This window comes from Zophobas morio, unplaced genomic scaffold, assembly GCF_036711695.1.
Source record: "Zophobas morio isolate AGI-343-1 ecotype UQ-CSIRO unplaced genomic scaffold, CSIRO_AGI_Zmor_V1 ptg000471l, whole genome shotgun sequence".
In the NCBI taxonomy this organism is placed as follows: Eukaryota; Metazoa; Arthropoda; class Insecta; order Coleoptera; family Tenebrionidae; genus Zophobas; species Zophobas morio.
Window position 1 is genome coordinate 35,250 of NW_026972574.1, and position 20,731 is coordinate 55,980.

Genomic DNA, 20,731 nt, shown 5'->3' on the forward strand with positions numbered 1-20,731 from the left:
ATGATGATCATATCGGTACTGATATCACATTTGATAAATTTAAAGAAATCTGTTCATTTTGCTGGCAAAATAGTTATGAATTTTTAGTAGTCGATAAAGAGAACGAAATTCGTAGTGGTAGGTTTAGAAAAGGATTTGATAATTTCATTGACCCATTTCCATAATTTCAGTCTATAAAAGTATCTTAAACCGTCAACATGCCAGTTCCTGTAAAATATAAATGTCCAAAATGTGGAGGTGAAACAGATACCCCTAACTTACCCTGTATATATTGCTATTATAAAGATCATATAAGAGATCATTACAAAACAAAACATGTGCATCTATACTATTGAAATATGAAAAAAAAAAAAAAACTAGTCTTTTTTATAGAATGTTTGTGAAATGTTGCATACGTATATAAGCCTTTAATTCAAATAGATTAATTCAGTTTATTTGTATTTTCGAAAGTCTTAGGAGACATGGATTCGAAAATATCAGATGTGCTTGATTTAAAAAAGAAATTGATTAAGAAAAGAAAAGATTTACAAAGAAAATTAGAACTAATTAAAGCAACTCAAAGAAATGAAGAAAAAAAGTATGAACCCCTTACCAAACATTTGGAAACATTAATTGAGAGAAGAAGTGAATCTGCAATAAAAAGTAATCAAGATGTGAAAACAAAAAATGCATCGAACATTGAGCACAGTACACCAACAAAGCGAAAGTTGGAAAATACAATTCTATCTCCTGTTCGTGCCAAAAAAACTATCAATAATACACCAATGCAAGAAGAAATTTTCACACCAAGACAAAAAAGAATTGCTACAAAAGTTACTAACCTTGTGAAAAGAATCGATACAATCAAAAACGAAAAAGAACAAGGAATGAGTCCGATTAGTTCAAAATATGATATTCTGTCACAGGGAGATTTCGAGGAATCAATAAATAAAACAGATGCACAGAACAATGTGTTCGAATACATTCCCGAAAAAGACAATGATAATTACAACTTCGATGAAGTTCTTGAAAAATCTGTTCAATTAAGTAAAAATTATATTAAAAACATCGTTGATACAGATGTTTACAACGAATATTTAAATGATTTTGATGAATTACCGAGAAAATATATTGACGAAATGCATCACGATACAGAAAGTAAATTTGATCACAGAACAGGCGTAAGACATGACACGTTCTCAGAGAAATTTTACATTGGTTCGAAGGAGGTACAATTTGTAGGTCCAGATATAAAAATAGATAATGAGATATTTATAGGGACGCCTGGAATTTATGAACTCATTTTTAAAAAGAAGCCTATTCATTTTACTGTGGAAGACAAAGAAATATACAAAAAAAATCTAGAAAAAACTAATGCATATCGAAGAAATTTCGATGAAAATGATCGAATATTGGGTACAAGTTCTATGAAATACAAAAATATTATAGGACCATTGTTCTCAACTCTCACGAAGTATAAAAAGCCGAAGAAAGGTGGTCAAGTATTGTTTAAAGAAGTAAACGCAAATAAAGTTGATTATGTGTATTGGGAAGATCCAAATGAATTAGTTGAAAGACTGAAGTTGTTAGTCGCTTCCCAGACAGCAGGCCACTCAGGTCACCAAAACGAAATCGTTTCTATAATAGAAGAACTACGCGAAGCTAAAATTATTGCTTAATATGACTCTGGATAAATTCGGACGTCATTTGCTGAAACATACTAAACTTTCAGATTCAGTTGACGATGCTATGATTACTATTTCGAACTATATGTTCTATAATCTAATATTTCACTTCGAATCAGCTAAAACCATCGAAAACACGTACATATTAAAGTCTAAAGAAACTCACTACACGTTTCCTTTAGAAATTGGTTCAATTGCAAAATTAAATATTACTAGCAATGAAATAAATATTTGTGTAAATAACAAAATATTTAATAGAGAAGAAATGGAAGGACTTTCATTACGTAACGGTGACCGTATCTCGTTCAAATATGCCTTCAATAAAACAGAAAATGTACCGGATTTGTTCGCTGAAATGATAATAAAATGCCCTGTGAATTTTGAAGAATCATTAGTTACGTCCGAGAAAGCATATTATAAACACAAGAGCAATAAAAATGAAGCGCAAGAAGGTGTATGAACCAACTCCCATTAAAAGAGATATTGTTGCAGAACTGCACAAACCTGTAAGAATTAATTTTACACGACGTAAGGTGATAATTAAGGGTATTAACGAAACATTACAAGCAGATTTAGTGGAAATGATACCGTATGCTAAGACAAATAGAGGATACAAATATATACTTATTGTTATTGACTGTTTCTCAAAATATGTGTGGGCTGTTCCAGTAAAATCGAAAGATTCTCAACAAATAACGACTGCAATGGAAACAATTTTATCCAAGATCGTATGGTTACCCAAAAATTTACAAACAGATCAAGGAAAAGAATTCTATAATGTAAAGTTTCAAAATCTTATGAAAAAATACAAAATTAATCATTACAGTGTTTACAGTTTAAAAAAGGCCTCAATCGTTGAAAGAGTAAATCGCACATTGAAAAATTTAATGTGGAAAGAATTTAGTTTGCAAGGAAATTATAAATGGTTAGATTTATTGCCAAATGTAGTACATCAATATAATAATTCTTATCATCGTACTATAAAAATGAAACCCTCACAAGTTAACAAAAGTAATGAGAAAGCTATTCTAAAAGCTGCTTATACTCGCATTAAAATAGTTAGCAATAAACAAAAATTTACAGTTGGTGACAACGTAAGAATAAGTAAATATCGTGGAATCTTTGATAAGGGATACACACCCAATTGGTCAAATGAAATTTTCCTAATAAGGAAAATTAATCTCACTAATCCCATCACATATTTTTTGAAAGATGAAAAGGGTGAAAACATTTTAGGTGGCTTCTATGAAATGGAACTACTAAAAGTTAAGCATCCAGGTGTGTATCTCGTTGAAAAAGTTTTAAAAAAGAAAGGCAACCAACTGTATGTCAAGTGGTTAGGATTTAATAGCACCCACAATAGTTGGATTGATAGAAAAACAATTGCATAGTCGCTTCCTTCTCAGTCAGTCGAAATAATTGACAAGATGAAGTTGGTTGTAGTTGACGTACAAGGTTTTACTCTGCAAGAATTCATTGTAAAAGAACTTACGATATACGATGGAATTAACACAATACATGAAACATTCAAATCCACCAAACAATTCAACGAACTCGATGAAAAAACCAAGAAACAAGCCAGATATCTAGAACGTTACCATCACATGTTGAGATTTAATGACGGCTCCAAGGATCAGATATTTGCAAAAGAAATTTTGCTCAAATACATCAAGGAACATGGAGTGGAGGTCTTATATGTAAAAGGAAAATGTAAAGAAAATTATCTCATGGAAACGCTAGGAAAAGACTGCCCCAAAGTTGTGAACCTCGAAACAATTGAAGACTGTGTGAAATTGCCTAAAGAAATCCCATCATGTGATAATCATATATCTAACAATAAAAAATGTTACTGTTCTTTAAATAATGCTAAGTGTCTATACAATTGGTTGTATGAAATATTTCCTCAATAAATGACGTAATATTAAATTGTGTTTCATTTAAACGCAAAACAAAACTGTAGAACTGCATACAAAAAAAACTGTCAGGTGTGGGATTCGAACCCACGCTCTCTTTCGAGAATCAGAGCTTAAATCTGACGCCTTAAACCGCTCGGCCAACCTGACTACGGACATAGAGTCAGATAGATCGAGCACAAGGCGATGACAAAGCAAGGTCAACGCCGAGGTCAGTCACGTTCATACACAAACAGTCAATTGTCGACCAAAAAGATCAATGACCGCTCGATCAAAAGTTGTGGGGCTCCTAGCTCGGGTTGACCTCATTTGACCTGAGCCAGCAGCCCCACTATATAACTACTTTTAAGTGTGTTTGGTGGCTCAGAACCATCAAAAATCGTTGAAATATAGTTCAAATTCAATAAAAATCGACAAAAATACGGTTTCTAGCTAAAATTTTATGGTTTCGTTGCACTTTCCGAGCCCGTAGGGTATCTGAGTGGCTTAAAAGTACAAGAAAACACTTCAAAAGTGACGTTTCTGAAGAATTTTAGCAGTTTTCTTGTATCTACGAACGCCAGAATGCATAAAATTGACCTAAACGTCTCCTTTTCCTATTCTGAGTCGATTCTGCATGCTTTAAGTGTCTTTGGTGGGTCAGAACCATCAAAAATCGTTGAAATATAGTTCAAATTCAATAAAAATCGACAAAAATACAGTTTCTATCTAAAATTTGATGGTTTCGTTGCACTTTCCGAGCCCGTAGGTTATCTGAGTGGCTTAAAAGTACAAGAAAACACTTCAAAAGTGACGTTTCTGAAGAATTTTAACAGTTTTCTTGTATCTACGAACGCCAGAATACATAAAATTGACCTGAACGTCTCCTTTTCCTATTCTGAGTCGATTCTGCATGCTTTAAGTGTGTTTGGTGGCTCAGAACCATCAAAAATCGTTGAAATATAGTTCAAATTCAATAAAAATCGACAAAAATACAGTTTCTAGCTAAAATTTGATGGTTTCGTTGAACTTTCCGAGCCCGTGGGTTATCTGAGTGGCTTAAAAGTACAAGAAAACACTTCAAAAGTGACGTTTCTGAAGAATTTTAACAGTTTTCTTGTACTTACGAATGCCAGAATGCATAAAATTGACCTAAACGTCTCCTTTTCCTATTCTGAGTCGATTCTGCATGCTTTAAGTGTGTTTGGTGGCTCAGAACCATCAAAAATCGTTGAAATATAGTTCAAATTCAATAAAAATCGACAAAAATACAGTTTCTAGCTAAAATTTGATGGTTTCGTTGCACTTTCCGAGCCCGTAGGGTATCTGAGTGGCTTAAAAGTACAAGAAAACACTTCAAAAGTGACGTTTCTGAAGAATTTTAACAGTTTTCTTGTATCTACGAACGCCAGAATGCATAAAATTGACCTAAACGTCTCCTTTTCCTATTCTGAGTCGATTCTGCATGCTTTAAGTGTGTTTGGTGGCTCAGAACCATCAATAATCGTTGAAATATAGTTCAAATTCAATAAAAATCGACAAAAATACAGTTTCTAGCTAAAATCTGATGGTTTCGTTGCACTTTCCGAGCCCGTTGGGTATCTGAGTGGCTTAAAATTGCAAGAAAACACTTCAAAAGTGACGTTTCTGAAGAATTTTAACGGTTTTCTTGTATCTACGAACGCCAGAATGCATAAAATTGACCTAAACGTCTCCTTTTCCTATTCTGAGTCGATTCTGCATGCTTTAAGTGTGTTTGGTGGCTCAGAACCTTCAAAAATCGTTGAAATATAGTTCAAATTCAATAAAAATCGACAAAAATACAGTTTCTAGCTAAAATTTGATGGTTTCGTTGCACTTTCCGAGCCCGTAGTGTATCTGAGTGGCTTAAAAGTACAAGAAAACACTTCAAAAGTGACGTTTCTGAAGAATTTTAACAGTTTTCTTGTATCTACGAACGCCAGAATGCATAATATTGACCTAAACGTCTCCTTTTCCTATTCTGAGTCGATTCTGCATGCTTTAAGTGTGTTTGGTGGCTCAGAACCAACAAAAATCGTTGAAATATAGTTCAAATTCAATAAAAATCGACAAAAATACAGTTTCTAGCTAAAATTTGATGGTTTCGTTGCACTTTCCGAGCCCGCAGGGTATCTGAGTGGCTTAAAAGTACAAGAAAACACTTCAAAAGTGACGTTTCTGAAGAATTTTAACAGTTTTCTTGTATCTACGAACGCCAGAATGCATAAAATTGACCTAAACGTCTCCTTTTCCTATTCTGAGTCGATTCTGCATGCTTTATGTGTGTTTGGTGGCTCAGAACCATTAAAATCGTTGAAATATAGTTCAAATTCAATAAAAATCGACAAAAATACAGTTTCTAGCTAAAATTTGATGGTTTCGTTGCACTTTCCGAGCCCGTAGGGTATCTGAGTGGCTTAAAAGTACAAGAAAACACTTCAAAAGTGACGTTTCTGAAGAATTTTAACAGTTTTCCTGTATCTACGAACGCCAGAATGCATAAAATTGACCTAAACGTCTCCTTTTCCTATTCTGAGTCGATTCTGCATGCTTTAAGTGTGTTTGGTGGCTCAGAACCATCAAAAATCGTTGAAATATAGTTCAAATTCAATAAAAATCGACAAAAATACAGTTTCTAACTAAAATTTGATGGTTTCGTTGCACTTTCCGAGCCCGTAGGGTATCTGAGTGGCTTAAAAGTACAAGAAAACACTTGAAAAGTGACGTTTCTGAAGAATTTTAACAGTTTTCTTGTATCTACGAACGCCAGAATGCATAAAATTGACCTAAACGTCTCCTTTTCCTATTCTGAGTTGATTCTGCATGCTTTAAGTGTGTTTGGTGGCTCAGAACCTTCAAAAATCGTTGAAATATAGTTCAAATTCAATAAAAATCGACAAAAATACAGTTTCTAGCTAAAATTTGATGGTTTCGTTGCACTTTCCGAGCCCGTAGTGTATCTGAGTGGCTTAAAAGTACAAGAAAACACTTCAAAAGTGACGTTTCTGAAGAATTTTAACAGTTTTCTTGTATCTACGAACGCCAGAATGCATAAAATTGACCTAAACGTCTCCTTTTCCTATTCTGAGTCGATTCTGCATGCTTTAAGTGTGTTTGGTGTCTCAGAACCATCAAAAATCGTTGAAATATAGTTCAAATTCAATAAAAATCCACAAAAATACAGTTTCTAGTTAAATTTGATGGTTTCGTTGCACTTTCCGAGCCCGTAGGGTATCTGAGTGGCTTAAAAGTACAAGAAAACACTCCAAAAGTGACGTTTCTGAAGAATTTTAACAGTTTTCTTGTATCTACGAACGCCAGAATGCATAAAATTGACCTAAACATCTCCTTTTCCTATTCTGAGACGATTCTGCATGCTTTAAGTGTGTTTGGTGGCTCAGAACCGTCAAAAATAGTTGAAATATAGTTCAAATTCAATAAAAATCGACAAAAGTACAGTTTCAGCTAAAATTTGATGGTTTCGTTGCACTTTCCGAGCCCGTCGGGTATCTGAGTGGCTTAGAAGTACAAGAAGACACTTCAAAAGTGACGTTTCTGAAGAATTTTAACAGTTTTCTTGTATCTACGAACGCCAGAATGCATAAAATTGACTTAAACGTCTCCTTTTCCTATTCTGAGTCGATTCTGCATGCTTTAAGTGTGTTTGGTGGCTCAGAACCATCAAAAATCGTTGAAATATAGTTCAAATTCAATAAAAATCGACAAAAATACAGTTTCTAGCTAAAATTTGATGGTTTCGTTGCACTTTCCGAGCCCGTAGGGTATCTGAGTGGCTTAAAAGTACAAGAAAACATTTCAAAAGTAACGTTTCTGAAGAATTTTAACGGTTTTCTTGTATCTACGAACGCCAGAATGCATAAAATTGACCTAAACGTCTTCTTTTCCTATTCTGAGTCGATTCTGCATGCTTTAAGTGTGTTTGGTGACTCAGAACCTTCAAAAATCGTTGAAATATAGTTCAAATTCAATAAAAATCGACAAAAATACAGTTTCTAGCTAAAATTTGATGGTTTCGTTGCACTTTCCGAGCCCGTAGTGTATCTGAGTGGCTTAAAAGTACAAGAAAACACTTCAAAAGTGACGTTTCTGAAGAATTTTAACAGTTTTCTTGTATCTACGAACGCCAGAATGCATAAAATTGACCTAAACGTCTCCTTTTCCTATTCTGAGTCGATTCTGCATGCTTTAAGTGTGTTTGGTGGCTCAGAACCAACAAAAATCGTTGAAATATAGTTCAAATTCAATAAAAATCGACAAAAATACAGTTTCTAGCTAAAATTTGATGGTTTCGTTGCACTTTCCGAGCCCGCAGGGTATCTGAGTGGCTTAAAAGTACAAGAAAACACTTCAAAAGTGACGTTTCTGAAGAATTTTAACAGTTTTCTTGTGTCTACGAACGCCAGAATGCATAAATTTGACCTAAACGTCTCCTTTTCCTATTCTGAGTCGATTCTGCATGCTTTAAGTGTGTTTGGTGGCTCAGAACCATCAATAATCGTTGAAATATAGTTCAAATTCAATAAAAATCGACAAAAATACAGTTTCTAGCTAAAATCTGATGGTTTCGTTGCACTTTCCGAGCCCGTTGGGTATCTGAGTGGCTTAAAATTGCAAGAAAACACTTCAAAAGTGACGTTTCTGAAGAATTTTAACGGTTTTCTTGTATCTACGAACGCCAGAATGCATAAAATTGACCTAAACGTCTCCTTTTCCTATTCTGAGTCGATTCTGCATGCTTTAAGTGTGTTTGGTGGCTCAGAACCTTCAAAAATCGTTGAAATATAGTTCAAATTCAATAAAAATCGACAAAAATACAGTTTCTAGCTAAAATTTGATGGTTTCGTTGCACTTTCCGAGCCCGTAGTGTATCTGAGTGGCTTAAAAGTACAAGAAAACACTTCAAAAGTGACGTTTCTGAAGAATTTTAACAGTTTTCTTGTATCTACGAACGCCAGAATGCATAAAATTGACCTAAACGTCTCCTTTTCCTATTCTGAGTCGATTCTGCATGCTTTATGTGTGTTTAGTGGCTCAGAACCATTAAAATCGTTGAAATATAGTTCAAATTCAATAAAAATCGACAAAAATACAGTTTCTAGCTAAAATTTGATGGTTTCGTTGCACTTTCCGAGCCCGTAGGGTATCTGAGTGGCTTAAAAGTACAAGAAAACACTTCAAAAGTGAAGTTTCTGAAGAATTTTAACAGTTTTCTTGTATCTACGAATGCCAGAATGCATAAAATTGACCTAAACGTCTCCTTTTCCTATTCTGAGTCGATTCTGCATGCTTTAAGTGTGTTTGGTGGCTCAGAACCATCAAAAATCGTTGAAATATAGTTCAAATTCAATAAAAATCGACAAAAATACAGTTTCTAGTTAAATTTGATGGTTTCGTTGCACTTTCCGAGCCCGTAGGGTATCTGAGTGGCTTAAAAGTACAAGAAAACACTCCAAAAGTGACGTTTCTGAAGAATTTTAACAGTTTTCTTGTATCTACGAACGCCAGAATGCATAAAATTGACCTAAACATCTCCTTTTCCTATTCTGAGACGATTCTGCATGCTTTAAGTGTGTTTGGTGGCTCAGAACCGTCAAAAATCGTTGAAATATAGTTCAAATTCAATAAAAATCGACAAAAGTACAGTTTCAGCTAAAATTTGATGGTTTCGTTGCACTTTCCGAGCCCGTAGGGTATCTGAGTGGCTTAGAAGTACAAGAAGACACTTCAAAAGTGACGTTTCTGAAGAATTTTAACAGTTTTCTTGTATCTACGAACGCCAGAATGCATAAAATTGACCTAAACGTCTCCTTTTCCTATTCTGAGTCGATTCTGCATGCTTTAAGTGTGTTTGGTGGCTCAGAACCATCAAAAATCGTTGAAATATAGTTCAAATTCAATAAAAATCGACAAAAATACAGTTTCTAGCTAAAATATGATGGTTTCGTTGCACTTTCCGAGCCCGTAGGGTATCTGAGTGGCTTAAAAGTACAAGAAAACACTTCAAAAGTAACGTTTCTGAAGAATTTTAACGGTTTTCTTGTATCTACGAAAGCCAGAATGCATAAAATTGACCTAAACGTCTTCTTTTCCTATTCTGAGTCGATTCTGCATGCTTTAAGTGTGTTTGGTGGCTCAGAACCTTCAAAAATCGTTGAAATATAGTTCAAATTCAATAAAAATCGACAAAAATACAGTTTCTACCTAAAATTTGATGGTTTCGTTGCACTTTCCGAGCCCGTAGTGTATCTGAGTGGCTTAAAAGTACAAGAAAACACTTCAAAAGTGACGTTTCTGAAGAATTTTAACAGTTTTCTTGTATCTACGAACGCCAGAATGCATAAAATTGACCTAAACGTCTCCTTTTCCTATTCTGAGTCGATTCTGCATGCTTTAAGTGTGTTTGGTGGCTCAGAACCAACAAAAATCGTTGAAATATAGTTCAAATTCAATAAAAATCGACAAAAATACAGTTTCTAGCTAAAATTTGATGGTTTCGTTGCACTTTCCGAGCCCGCAGGGTATCTGAGTGGCTTAAAAGTACAAGAAAACACTTCAAAAGTGACGTTTCTGAAGAATTTTAACAGTTTTCTTGTATCTACGAACGCCAGAATGCATAAATTTGACCTAAACGTCTCCTTTTCCTATTCTGAGTCGATTCTGCATGCTTTAAGTGTGTTTGGTGGCTCAGAACCATCAAAAATCGTTGAAATATAGTTCAAATTCAATAAAAATCGACAAAAATACAGTTTCTAGCTAAAATTTGATGGTTTCGTTGCACTTTCCGAGCCCGTAGGGTATCTGAGTGGCTTAAAAGTACAAGAAAACACTTGAAAAGTGACGTTTCTGAAGAATTTTAACAGTTTTCTTGTATCTACGAACGCCAGAATGCATGAAATTGACCTAAACGTCTCCTTTTCCTATTCTGAGTCGATTCTGCATGCTTTAAGTGTGTTTGGTGGCTCAGAACCATCAAAAAACCTTGAAATATAGTTCAAATTCAATAAAAATCGACAAAAATACAGTTTCTAGCTAAAATTTGATGGTTTCGTTGCACTTTCCGAGCCCGTAGGGTATCTGAGTGGCTTAAAAGTACAAGAAAACACTTCAAAAGTGAGGTTTCTGAAGAATTTTAACAGTTTTCTTGTACCTACGAATGCCAGAATGCATAAAATTGACCTAAACGTCTCCTTTTCCTATTCTGAGTCGATTCTGCATGCTTTAAGTTTGTTTGGTGGCTCAGAACCATCAAAAATCGTTGAAATATAGTTCAAATTCAATAAAAATCGACAAAAATACAGTTTCTAGCTAAAATTTGATGGTTTCGTTGCACTTTCCGAGCCCGTAGGGTATCTGAGTGGCTTAAAAGTACAAGAAAACACTTCAAAAGTAACGTTTCTGAAGAATTTTAACGGTTTTCTTGTATCTACGAACGCCAGAATGCATAAAATTGACCTAAACGTCTTCTTTTCCTATTCTGAGTCGATTCTGCATGCTTTAAGTGTGTTTGGTGGCTCAGAACCATCAAAAATCGTTGAAATATAGTTCAAATTCAATAAAAATCCACAAAAATACAGTTTCTAGTTAAATTTGATGGTTTCGTTGCACTTTCCGAGCCCGTAGGGTATCTGAGTGGCTTAAAAGTACAAGAAAACACTCCAAAAGTGACGTTTCTGAAGAATTTTAACAGTTTTCTTGTATCTACGAACGCCAGAATGCATAAAATTGACCTAAACATCTCCTTTTCCTATTCTGAGACGATTCTGCATGCTTTAAGTGTGTTTGGTGGCTCAGAACCGTCAAAAATCGTTGAAATATAGTTCAAATTCAATAAAAATCGACAAAAGTACAGTTTCAGCTAAAATTTGATGGTTTCGTTGCACTTTCCGAGCCCGTAGGGTATCTGAGTGGCTTAGAAGTACAAGAAGACACTTCAAAAGTGACGTTTCTGAAGAATTTTAACAGTTTTCTTGTATCTACGAACGCCAGAATGCATAAAATTGACCTAAACGTCTCCTTTTCCTATTCTGAGTCGATTCTGCATGCTTTAAGTGTGTTTGGCGGCTCAGAACCATCAAAAATCGTTGAAATATAGTTCAAATTCTATAAAAATCGACAAAAATACCGTTTCTAGCTAAAATTTGATGGTTTCGTTGCACTTTCCGAGCCCGTAGGGTATCTGAGTGGCTTAAAAGTACAAGAAAACACTTCAAAAGTGACGTTTCTGAAGAATTTTAACAGTTTTCTTGTATCTACGAACGCCAGAATGCATAAAATTGACCTAAACGTCTCCTTTTCCTATTCTGAGTCGATTCTGCATGCTTTAAGTGTGTTTGGTGGCTCAGAACCATCAAAAATCGTTGAAATATAGTTCAAATTCAATAAAAATCGACAAAAATACGGTTTCTAGCTAAAATTTGATGGTTTCGTTGCACTTTCCGAGCCTGTTGGGTATCTGAGTGGCTTAAAAGTACAAGAAAACACTTCAAAGGTGACGTTTCTGAAGAATTTTAACAGTTTTCTTGTATCTACGAACGCCAGAATGCATAAAATTGACCTAAACGTCTCCTTTTCCTATTCTGAGTCGATTCTGCATGCTTTAAGTGTGTTTGGTGACTCAGAACCATCAAAAATCGTTGAAATATAGTTCAAATTCAATAAAAATCAACAAAAATACAGTTTCTAGCTAAAATTTGATGGTTTCGTTGAACTTTCCGAGTCCGTAGGTTATCTGAGTGGCTTAAAAGTACAAGAAAACACTTCAAAAGTGACGTTTCTGAAGAATTTTAACAGTTTTCTTGTATCTACGAACGCCAGAATGCATAAAATTGACCTAAACGTCTCCTTTTCCTATTCTGAGTCGATTCTGCATGCTTTAAGTGTGTTTGGTGGCTCACAACCATCAAAAATCGTTGAAATATAGTTCAAATTCAATAAAAATCGACAAAAATACAGTTTCTAGCTAAAATCTGATGGTTTCGTTGCACTTTCCGAGCCCGTAGGTTATCTGAGTGGCTTAAAAGTACAAGAAAACACTTCAAAAGTGACGTTTCTGAAGAATTTTAACGGTTTTCTTGTATCTACGAACGCCAGAATGCATAAAATTGACTTAAACGTCAACACTTCGACTCAGAATAGGAAAAGGAGACGTTTAGGTCAATTTTATGCATTCTGGCGTTCGTAGATACAAGAAAACTGTTAAAATTCTTCAGAAACGTCACTTTTGAAGTGTTTTCTTGTACTTTTAAGCCACTCAGATACCCAACGGGCTCGGAAAGTGCAACAAAACCATAAAATTTTAGCTAGAAACTGTATTTTTGTCGATTTTTATTGAATTTGAACTATATTTCAACGATTTTTGATGGTTCTGAGCCACCAAACACACTTAAAGCATGTAGAATCGACTCAGAATAGGAAAAGGAGACGTTTAGGTCAATTTTATGCATTCTGGCGTTCGTAGATACAAGAAAACTGTTAAAATTCTTCAGAAACGTTACTTTTGAAGTGTTTTCTTGTGCTTTTAAGCCACTCAGATACCCTAGGGGCTCGGAAAGTGCAACCAAACCATCAAATTTTAGCTAGAAACTGTATTTTTGTCGATTTTTTTTGAATTTGAACTATATTTCAACGATTTTTGATGGTTCTGAGCCACCAAACACACTTAAAGCATGCAGAATCGACTCAGAATAGGAAAAGGAGACGTTTAGGTCAACTTTATGCATTCTGGCGTTCGTAGATACAAGAAAACTGTTAAAATTCTTCAGAAACGTCACTTTTGAAGTGTTTTCTTGTACTTTTAAGCCACTCAGATACCCTACGGGCTCGGAAAGTGCAACGAAACCATCAAATTTTAGCTAGAAACTGTATTTTTGTCGATTTTTATTGAATTTGAACTATATTTGAACGATTTTCGATGGTTCTGAGCCACCAAACACACTTAAAGCATGCAGAATCGACTCAGAATAGGAAAAGGAGACGTTTAGGTCAATTTTATGCATTCTGGCGTTCGTAGATACAAGAAAACTGTTAAAATTCTTCAGAAACGTCACTTTTGAAGTGTTTTCTTGTACTTTTAAGCCACTCAGATAACCTACGGGCTCGGAAAGTGCAACGAAACCATCAAATTTTAGCTAGAAACTGTATTTTTGTCGATTTTTATTGAATTTGAACTATATTTCAACGATTTTTGATGGTTCTGAGCCACCAAACACACTTAAAGCATGCAGAATCGACTCAGAATAGGAAAAGGAGACGTTTAGGTCAATTTTATGCATTCTGGCGTTCGTAAATACAAGAAAACTGTTAAAATTCTTCAGAAACGTCACTTTTGAAGTGTTTTCTTGTACTTTTAAGGCCCGGTATTTCAGTAGTTGGTTAAAATCAGGGTTAACTAACCTTGGTTAAATTTTAACCAAAACTTTAACCAAGAACCGGTATTTCAGTGTCGAAAATTTGGTTAAGTATATTCTGGTTAACTAACCATTATTTCTCTTAAGTTGGTATCGTAATTGGTCTACCAGTTGAAAAGAGCATGTGCGAGGATATATTCTTTCATATTTTGGTGGGCGTGTAGGCGTTTTTATAACCTCACTTTTGCTTTATTTACATTTTGATTGTGAAAGTGTTGTTTCTTTTTAAGTGAATCGTGCGAAAAATAATTTAAAAAAATTGGTCTAAAGAGTTTAGACAGTACTTCCCTCGCTGTCGGAAACTTGACGACTGCATGCCTATTGTGTTTTTTTTCTCATTACATTTATGTAGTGGGAATTTAAAAAAAAATTGCGATGACGTCATCAACATTTTTGCAAGGACACGTATATCAGTTGGGATAGATGTAGTGTAATACTAAGAATAAAATTATTATATTCTCAAATTTTCGGGAAAATGAATTGGGTCGTTTTGAATATTGATTTGTAATAATCAATAAAATAACGAAACAATTTACTCACGTATAACTACGTATCAGAGGCAACTGAAAATCGTGCATGTATAAACATTCTTAATTTAAGATGACAGGCGTAACAGCATACGTGAGAGTCAAACAGAGAAACTGTAAACAAAACGACCATCGGTTTTATTGCTTCGACTTCCGCTTATTATACATATAAAACATTGGGTTTTATTTTAATTCTTGACGGTGAAATTCACAATTGGTTGATTATAAACATGTCTATTTCACATTCGCGGAACCAAGTGAACGCATAAAACAAATCCAGGTCTGTAATGTTAAAGTCGATGTAAATAAGCGTGCTACCCTTATGTTTCAACCGAGTTTTTCCTTTAACAAATTTTGTGTCTACCAAATTGGGTTGGTTAGGGTGTAATACTAATAATAAGTGTTGCCTTTAATTTAATCAATAAAAAAAATTGACTTCATTAATTTTTTTGAACCACCTCTTAAGAAAATCTAAAAAATATGAATGGAATGATAAATCACAAGTACAAACACATCATGTTTTTTGCATTTTAGATAGGATTTATTCAGCAAAATTTAAGGGTGACGTCATCAATTTTTTTAGGAGGGATGAACAAATACATTTTGAACAAAAGTTTACCATGCTTATAATAACTTTAAAATATTCCCAAGATTTCAAAGCATTCGGTTTTCTAATTCCTGATTAAATCGATAAAATAAATTCACGCCTTCATTAATTTTTTTGAGTCACCCTGCATATGCAAATCCAAAAATATGATTGGAATGATAAATCACAAGTACAGACTCATCATATTTTGTACATTTTAGATACGATTTATTCGGCAAACTTTTGAGCTGACGTCATCAGTTTTTTGTAGAAGATAACCAAATATATTTTGACTAAAAATTTATTATGCTCTTTATAACCTTAAAACATCTGCAAGATTTCAAAGCATTCGGTTTTGTAGTTCCTGATTAAATCAATAAAATAAATTTACGCATTCATTAATTTTTTTGAGTCACCCTGTATATGCAAATCCAAAAAATTTGAATGGAATGATAAATCATAAGAAGAGACTCACCATATTTTGTACATTTTAGATAGGATTTTTTCAGCAAAATTTTGTGGTGACATCATAAATTTTTTAGGGGGACGACCAAATACGTTTTGATCAAAAATTTACCATGCTTATGATAATTTTAAAATATCTTCATGATTTCGAAGCATTCGGTTTTGTAGTTCCTGAGTAAATCAGTAAAATAAATTTACGCTTTCATTTATTTTCTTAAATCACCCTGTATATGCAAATCCAAAAAATATGAATGGAGTGATAGATCACAAGTACAGACTGATCATATTTTGTACATTTTAGATATGATTTATTCGGCAAACTTTCGAGCTGACGTCATCAAGTTTTTAGAGGGGATAAGCAAATATATTTTGACTAAACATTTATTATGCTCTTTATAACCTTAAAACATCTGCAAGATGTCAGAGCATTCCGTTTTGTAGTTCCTGATTAAATCAATAAAATATATTTACGCATTCATTAATTTTTTTGAGTCACTCTGTATATGCAAATCCAAAAAATATGAATGGAGTGATAAATGACAAGTACAGGCTCATCATATTTTGTACATTTTAGATATGATTTATTCGGCAAACTTTCGAGCTGACGTCATCAAGTTTTTGGAGGGGATAAGCAAATATATTTTGACTAAACATTTATTATGCTCTTTATGACCTTAAAACATCTGCAAGATTTCAGAGCATTCGGTTTTGTAGTTCCTGATTAAATCAATAAAATATATTTACGCATTCATTAATTTTTTTGAGTCACCCTGTATATGCAAATCCAAAAAATATGAATGGAGTGATAGATCACAAGTACAGACTCATCATATTTTGTACATTTTAGATATGATTTATTCCACAAACTTTTGAGCTGACGTCATCAAGTTTTTGGAGGGGATAAGCAAATATTTTTTGACTAAAGATTTATGATGCTCTTTATAGCCTTAAAACATCTGCAAGGTTTCAAAGCATTCTGGTTAGCAGATTAAAAATTAAATTTCAAAATGTTGTTTTATAATTTTGATTTTTTTTCCAAAAATCTGGACGTTGCGGGTGAAAAGTCGATTCAGAGTTGTAAACTACATGTGTAGGACTATGTTATTTTATACAATTGAAAACCCATTTACTATGTACAATTTTGAAGTGACGTCATCGCATTAGTGGTGGGGATGATTAGACAAATTTTGGTTAGCGTTTTACCATCTACATGATATTCTTAATATAAGTACAAAATTTCACAACAATCGGTCGAGTACTTTCGGAGATTATCTGTCTAATAAAATCCGGGACAACAGACGGACAGACGGACGGACAGACGGACGGACAGACGGACGGACAGACGGACGGACAGACGGACGGACAGACGGACGGACAGACGGACGGACAGACGGACGGACAGACGGACGGACAGACAGACGGAAATGGGAGACCTATTTCTTCGTCTTCTAGGGGTCATGAAAGATCGAGAAAACGTAAAAGTAGAGAGTCGGCCGACGGACTCGATTACAATACTTCCTTTGCTTACGCTCGGGAAGTAAAAATGGCAAATATTTACTCTTCTAGCGATAGTGACTCAGACGATGAGCAAGTTATTAATTTTGTTGTCCGCTTGGGACGAATTCGCAAAGTTCCTAGAATACAGATACGAAGGGACCATTTTAATTACTGGGACGACCAAGAATTTTATTGTAGGTTCAGACTGTCAAAAGAATCTGTAACAAATTTGATACATTCAATTCATGATGTCATAAAGCATCCGACAAATTGGTATAAAATATACAATTTAAAATAATATAAGCTGTTTAATGAATGTATTTCAGGAATCACGCTCTTACATCAATGGAAATGTTGTTAATTACACTCCGATTTTTCGCGACAGGCAGTTTCTTAATTGTAATTGGAGATTTTGGAGGTGTTCACAAGAGTACTGTGGGAAAAGCAATAAACAGAGTGAGTGAAAGACAAAACTAGTCATAAAAATGTTACCTATGTTACAATAAATTGAAGGTTACAAGAGCTATTGCAAATTTGCGGGAAGAATACATAAAATTTCCTCAAACAGGAGAAGAAATCTCTATAGTGCAACAAGGTTTTTATCAACTTGCAAGATTCCCACGAGTTGTTGGTGCTTTAGATTGCACACATATCAAAATAAAGTCACCGGGTATGTTAATAAGGTATTTTGTGTTAACGGACATTAGTATAGAACATTTTGCAGGTGGAGAAAATGCTGAAATTTATCGCAATCGGAAAAATTTTTTCTCCCTGAATGTGCAAACAATTGCTGCTTCTAATTTAAAAATAATAAATATTGTAGCAAGATGGCCCGGTTCTGCTCACGACTCAACAATTTTTAGAAATTCTGAGATTTGCAGAAAATTTCAAAATGCAGAAATGGAGCGTGCAATACTTGTTGGGGATGCAGGTTACCCTATTCAAAATTTTTTAATGACACCATTGACAGTGACAAATACAATTGCTCAAAATTTATATAACGAGTCACTGATTAGAACACGAAACCCAGTTGAACGTTCTTATGGTGTTTGGAAACGACGCTTCCCGATTTTAAGTAATGGCATAAATCTACACCTACGAATGGTTCCCTGGATAATTGTAGCCACAGCAGTCTTGCATAATATCGCAATTTTAAACGACGAAGATGAACCACCTCCCTTAAATCTCGAAGAGCAAAGAGCTTTTGATTTGGCAGATGATGTACCAGTTGCTGATGATGTAAATAGAAATAACAACAACAGAGCAAGAAATGAATTCATTGCATATTTTGCAAATTTGTAAATTTACATATATAGTGTAGAAGTTTATAAATTATTTCTAAATTCATTAAATGCAATTTCAGCTCATGTTCCGCTCTATGCTTTAGTTGGTTTAGTATTTTTCATTGTTCACATCACTTATGTATTCATCTAACCAAGTAAATTAATTTATTATATCTCACTGATTTACTGATTATTATCAACATCGGAGAACGTGATTTGTTGTTTCAACAATGTCATCCTTAATGCATGCTCCTCCTGAATTAATTTCAATTTTACACAATGTTCTTCTTCACGATGCCGCAGTTTTTGCTCATGTTCCTCCTGCAATTGGTTCTTCATTATTGCATGGATTTCCTGTTTTTGCTTGTGGTCTTCTTCAAGTAACTTTTTTTTGAAAACTGAGTTGTTCCTTTTCTCGTCGGCAAGCTGACACCATTTGTAATTAGTAATATTTCCACCCACTCTTATTTTACCTGCGGAGAGTACATTTTATTTTCAAAGTTACTTATTACTATTATTAATTATGTCAAATCACCTTTCTTTGAAACTTGTAGTGGTTTCGAGGGAAGCTTTTTTAACATTCTTGGAGTGTATTGTGACCAGTCTGAAAAAAAAATAACCATGTGTTTAATGTTTAACAATACTTTATATCTTACCTAATTCATTTTCCTGCGTATCCCCCGGTTGTGCAACTACGTCTTCTTCTAAAACTAAAAATAAAATATATATTATAATTTTAATAACAATTAATTTATTACTTTGCACTTACCTAATTGTGATGAAGAGGCACTGTTTTCTGTGAAGAAGCTGTTTGACGTCCCCATATTCTCTACAAAAAAGGTGTTATTATGAAATTTACAAGTATGTATATATTTTTTGTATAGGTACCTTCATTTTCAATCTCTGGGACAATTGAATCCTCAATTTCATTTCTGTTTGTTATTTCTACATCTAGAACTTAAGAATCAATTACAACCATGTTGTTGTTATTTTAATGTCTAATAAGTGATAACTTACCATCATTATCACACACCGCTGGCAAACCTGTCAATCTGTCTCCCAAAATTTCGCGGACAGTTGCGTCTACTGACGTCTCTGTTGGGCCTTTGGAGGGACCACCGCCAGTGCCTCGTGCGTATTTTTTATCGTGGGCAAAATTGCAAACTGCGGTTTTTTTTAAATTTGTCCATTTGTCTTTTAGATTCCTGGACGTTCGAGGCACGGTACCAGAAATGGCATTAAATGTTTCTGTCAACTTCTCCCAGGCTATCCCCTTTTGCTTATTATTGACGATTCCAGTTTCTTTGCACTCGATCACCTACTTGTTTTGTCTAACCAAATCTACAAGTAGGCAAATTTCTTGTGTTTCAAAATTTTTTGATCTAACACGTTCACGTTCACTGTTCATCCTGTAGCTTTTATTATATACTTAACAGTGAAAAAAAAACACAACAACAGGCACGAGGTACACGAGAAAACGAGGTTAGAACGGTGATTAATAACAAGAACAACTGTCAAAACTGGTCTTCAAAATGTCTCCCAAAATTTCGCGGACAGTGGCGTCTACTGCGCATGTGTTAACCAAAAAAATAATGGTTAAACCACCTAGCTGGGCTGGGTTAGAGTAACCAACAAATTTAACCGTCAAATATCTTAACCCCACACTGAAATACACTTAACCAAAACTTTTTTTGGTTAACTATAATTTCTTGGTTTAACCAACAACTGAAATACCGGGCCTAAGCCACTCAGATACCCTACGGGCTCGGAAACTGCAACGAAACCATCAAATTTTAGCTAGAAACTGTATTTTTGTCGATTTTTATTGAATTTGAACTATATTTCAACGTTTTTTGATGGTTCTGAGCCACCAAACACACTTAAAGCATGCAGAATCGACTCAGAATAGGAAAAGGAGGCGTTTAGGTCAATTTTATGCATTCTGGCGTTCGTAGATACAAGAAAACTGTTAAAATTCTTCAGAAACGTCACTTTTGAAGTGTTTTCTTGTACTTTTAAGCCACTCAGATACCCTAGGGGCTCGGAAAGTGCAACCAAACCATTAAATTTTAGCTAGAAACTGTATTTTTGTCGATTTTTATTGAATTTGAACAATATTTCAACGATTTTTGATGGTTCTGAGCCACCAAACACACTTAAAGCATGCAGAATCGACTCAGAATAGGAAAAGGAGACGTTTAGGTCAACTTTATGCATTCTGGCGTTCGTAGATACAAGAAAACTGTTAAAATTCTTCAGAAACGTCACTTTTGAAGTGTTCTCTTGTACTTTTAAGCCACTCAGATACCCAACGGGCTCGGAAAGTGCAACGAAACCATCAAATTTTAGCTAGAAGCTGTATTTTTGTC

The 20,731-nt window shown here is 34.4% G+C and overlaps 2 protein-coding genes, 1 long non-coding RNA gene and 1 other non-coding gene across 6 annotated transcripts; 1 reads left to right on the top strand and 3 right to left on the bottom strand.

Annotated features, from left to right (window-relative positions):
- Positions 1-3,643: 3,643 nt before the first annotated feature.
- Positions 3,644-3,727, bottom strand: Trnal-uaa (transfer RNA leucine (anticodon UAA)). Its single transcript has one exon. It is a non-coding gene; the product is annotated as a tRNA-Leu (tRNA).
- Positions 3,728-17,275: 13,548 nt separating this feature from the next.
- LOC135120988 (uncharacterized) lies at positions 17,276-18,512 on the top strand. Its single transcript, XR_010278813.1, has 4 exons — positions 17,276-17,352; positions 17,406-17,535; positions 17,593-17,749; positions 17,804-18,512. It is a non-coding gene; the product is annotated as an uncharacterized LOC135120988 (long non-coding RNA).
- A 32-nt stretch (positions 18,513-18,544) lies between these two features.
- LOC135120989 (uncharacterized) lies at positions 18,545-19,962 on the bottom strand. Of its 3 annotated transcripts, none has more exons than XM_064045309.1 (6): positions 19,380-19,962; positions 19,251-19,313; positions 19,132-19,191; positions 19,019-19,072; positions 18,898-18,966; positions 18,545-18,835 (listed from the first exon to the last, which is right to left on the bottom strand). In XM_064045309.1, exons 3-6 carry the CDS (start codon positions 19,184-19,186, stop codon positions 18,546-18,548), a joined length of 468 nt encoding a protein of 155 aa, XP_063901379.1. In that variant the 5' UTR covers positions 19,187-19,191; positions 19,251-19,313; positions 19,380-19,962; the 3' UTR covers position 18,545. The 3 variants fall into 3 exon arrangements, with proteins under 3 accessions (XP_063901379.1, XP_063901376.1, XP_063901377.1); XM_064045306.1 differs by having other exon boundaries at positions 19,251-19,319; XM_064045307.1 differs by lacking the exon at positions 19,380-19,962 and having other exon boundaries at positions 19,251-19,366.
- LOC135120982 (uncharacterized) lies at positions 19,192-19,770 on the bottom strand. The gene is made up of 3 exons (XM_064045300.1): positions 19,750-19,770; positions 19,380-19,680; positions 19,192-19,313 (listed from the first exon to the last, which is right to left on the bottom strand). Exons 1-3 carry the CDS (start codon positions 19,768-19,770, stop codon positions 19,192-19,194), a joined length of 444 nt encoding a protein of 147 aa, XP_063901370.1.
- Positions 19,963-20,731: the final 769 nt, after the last annotated feature.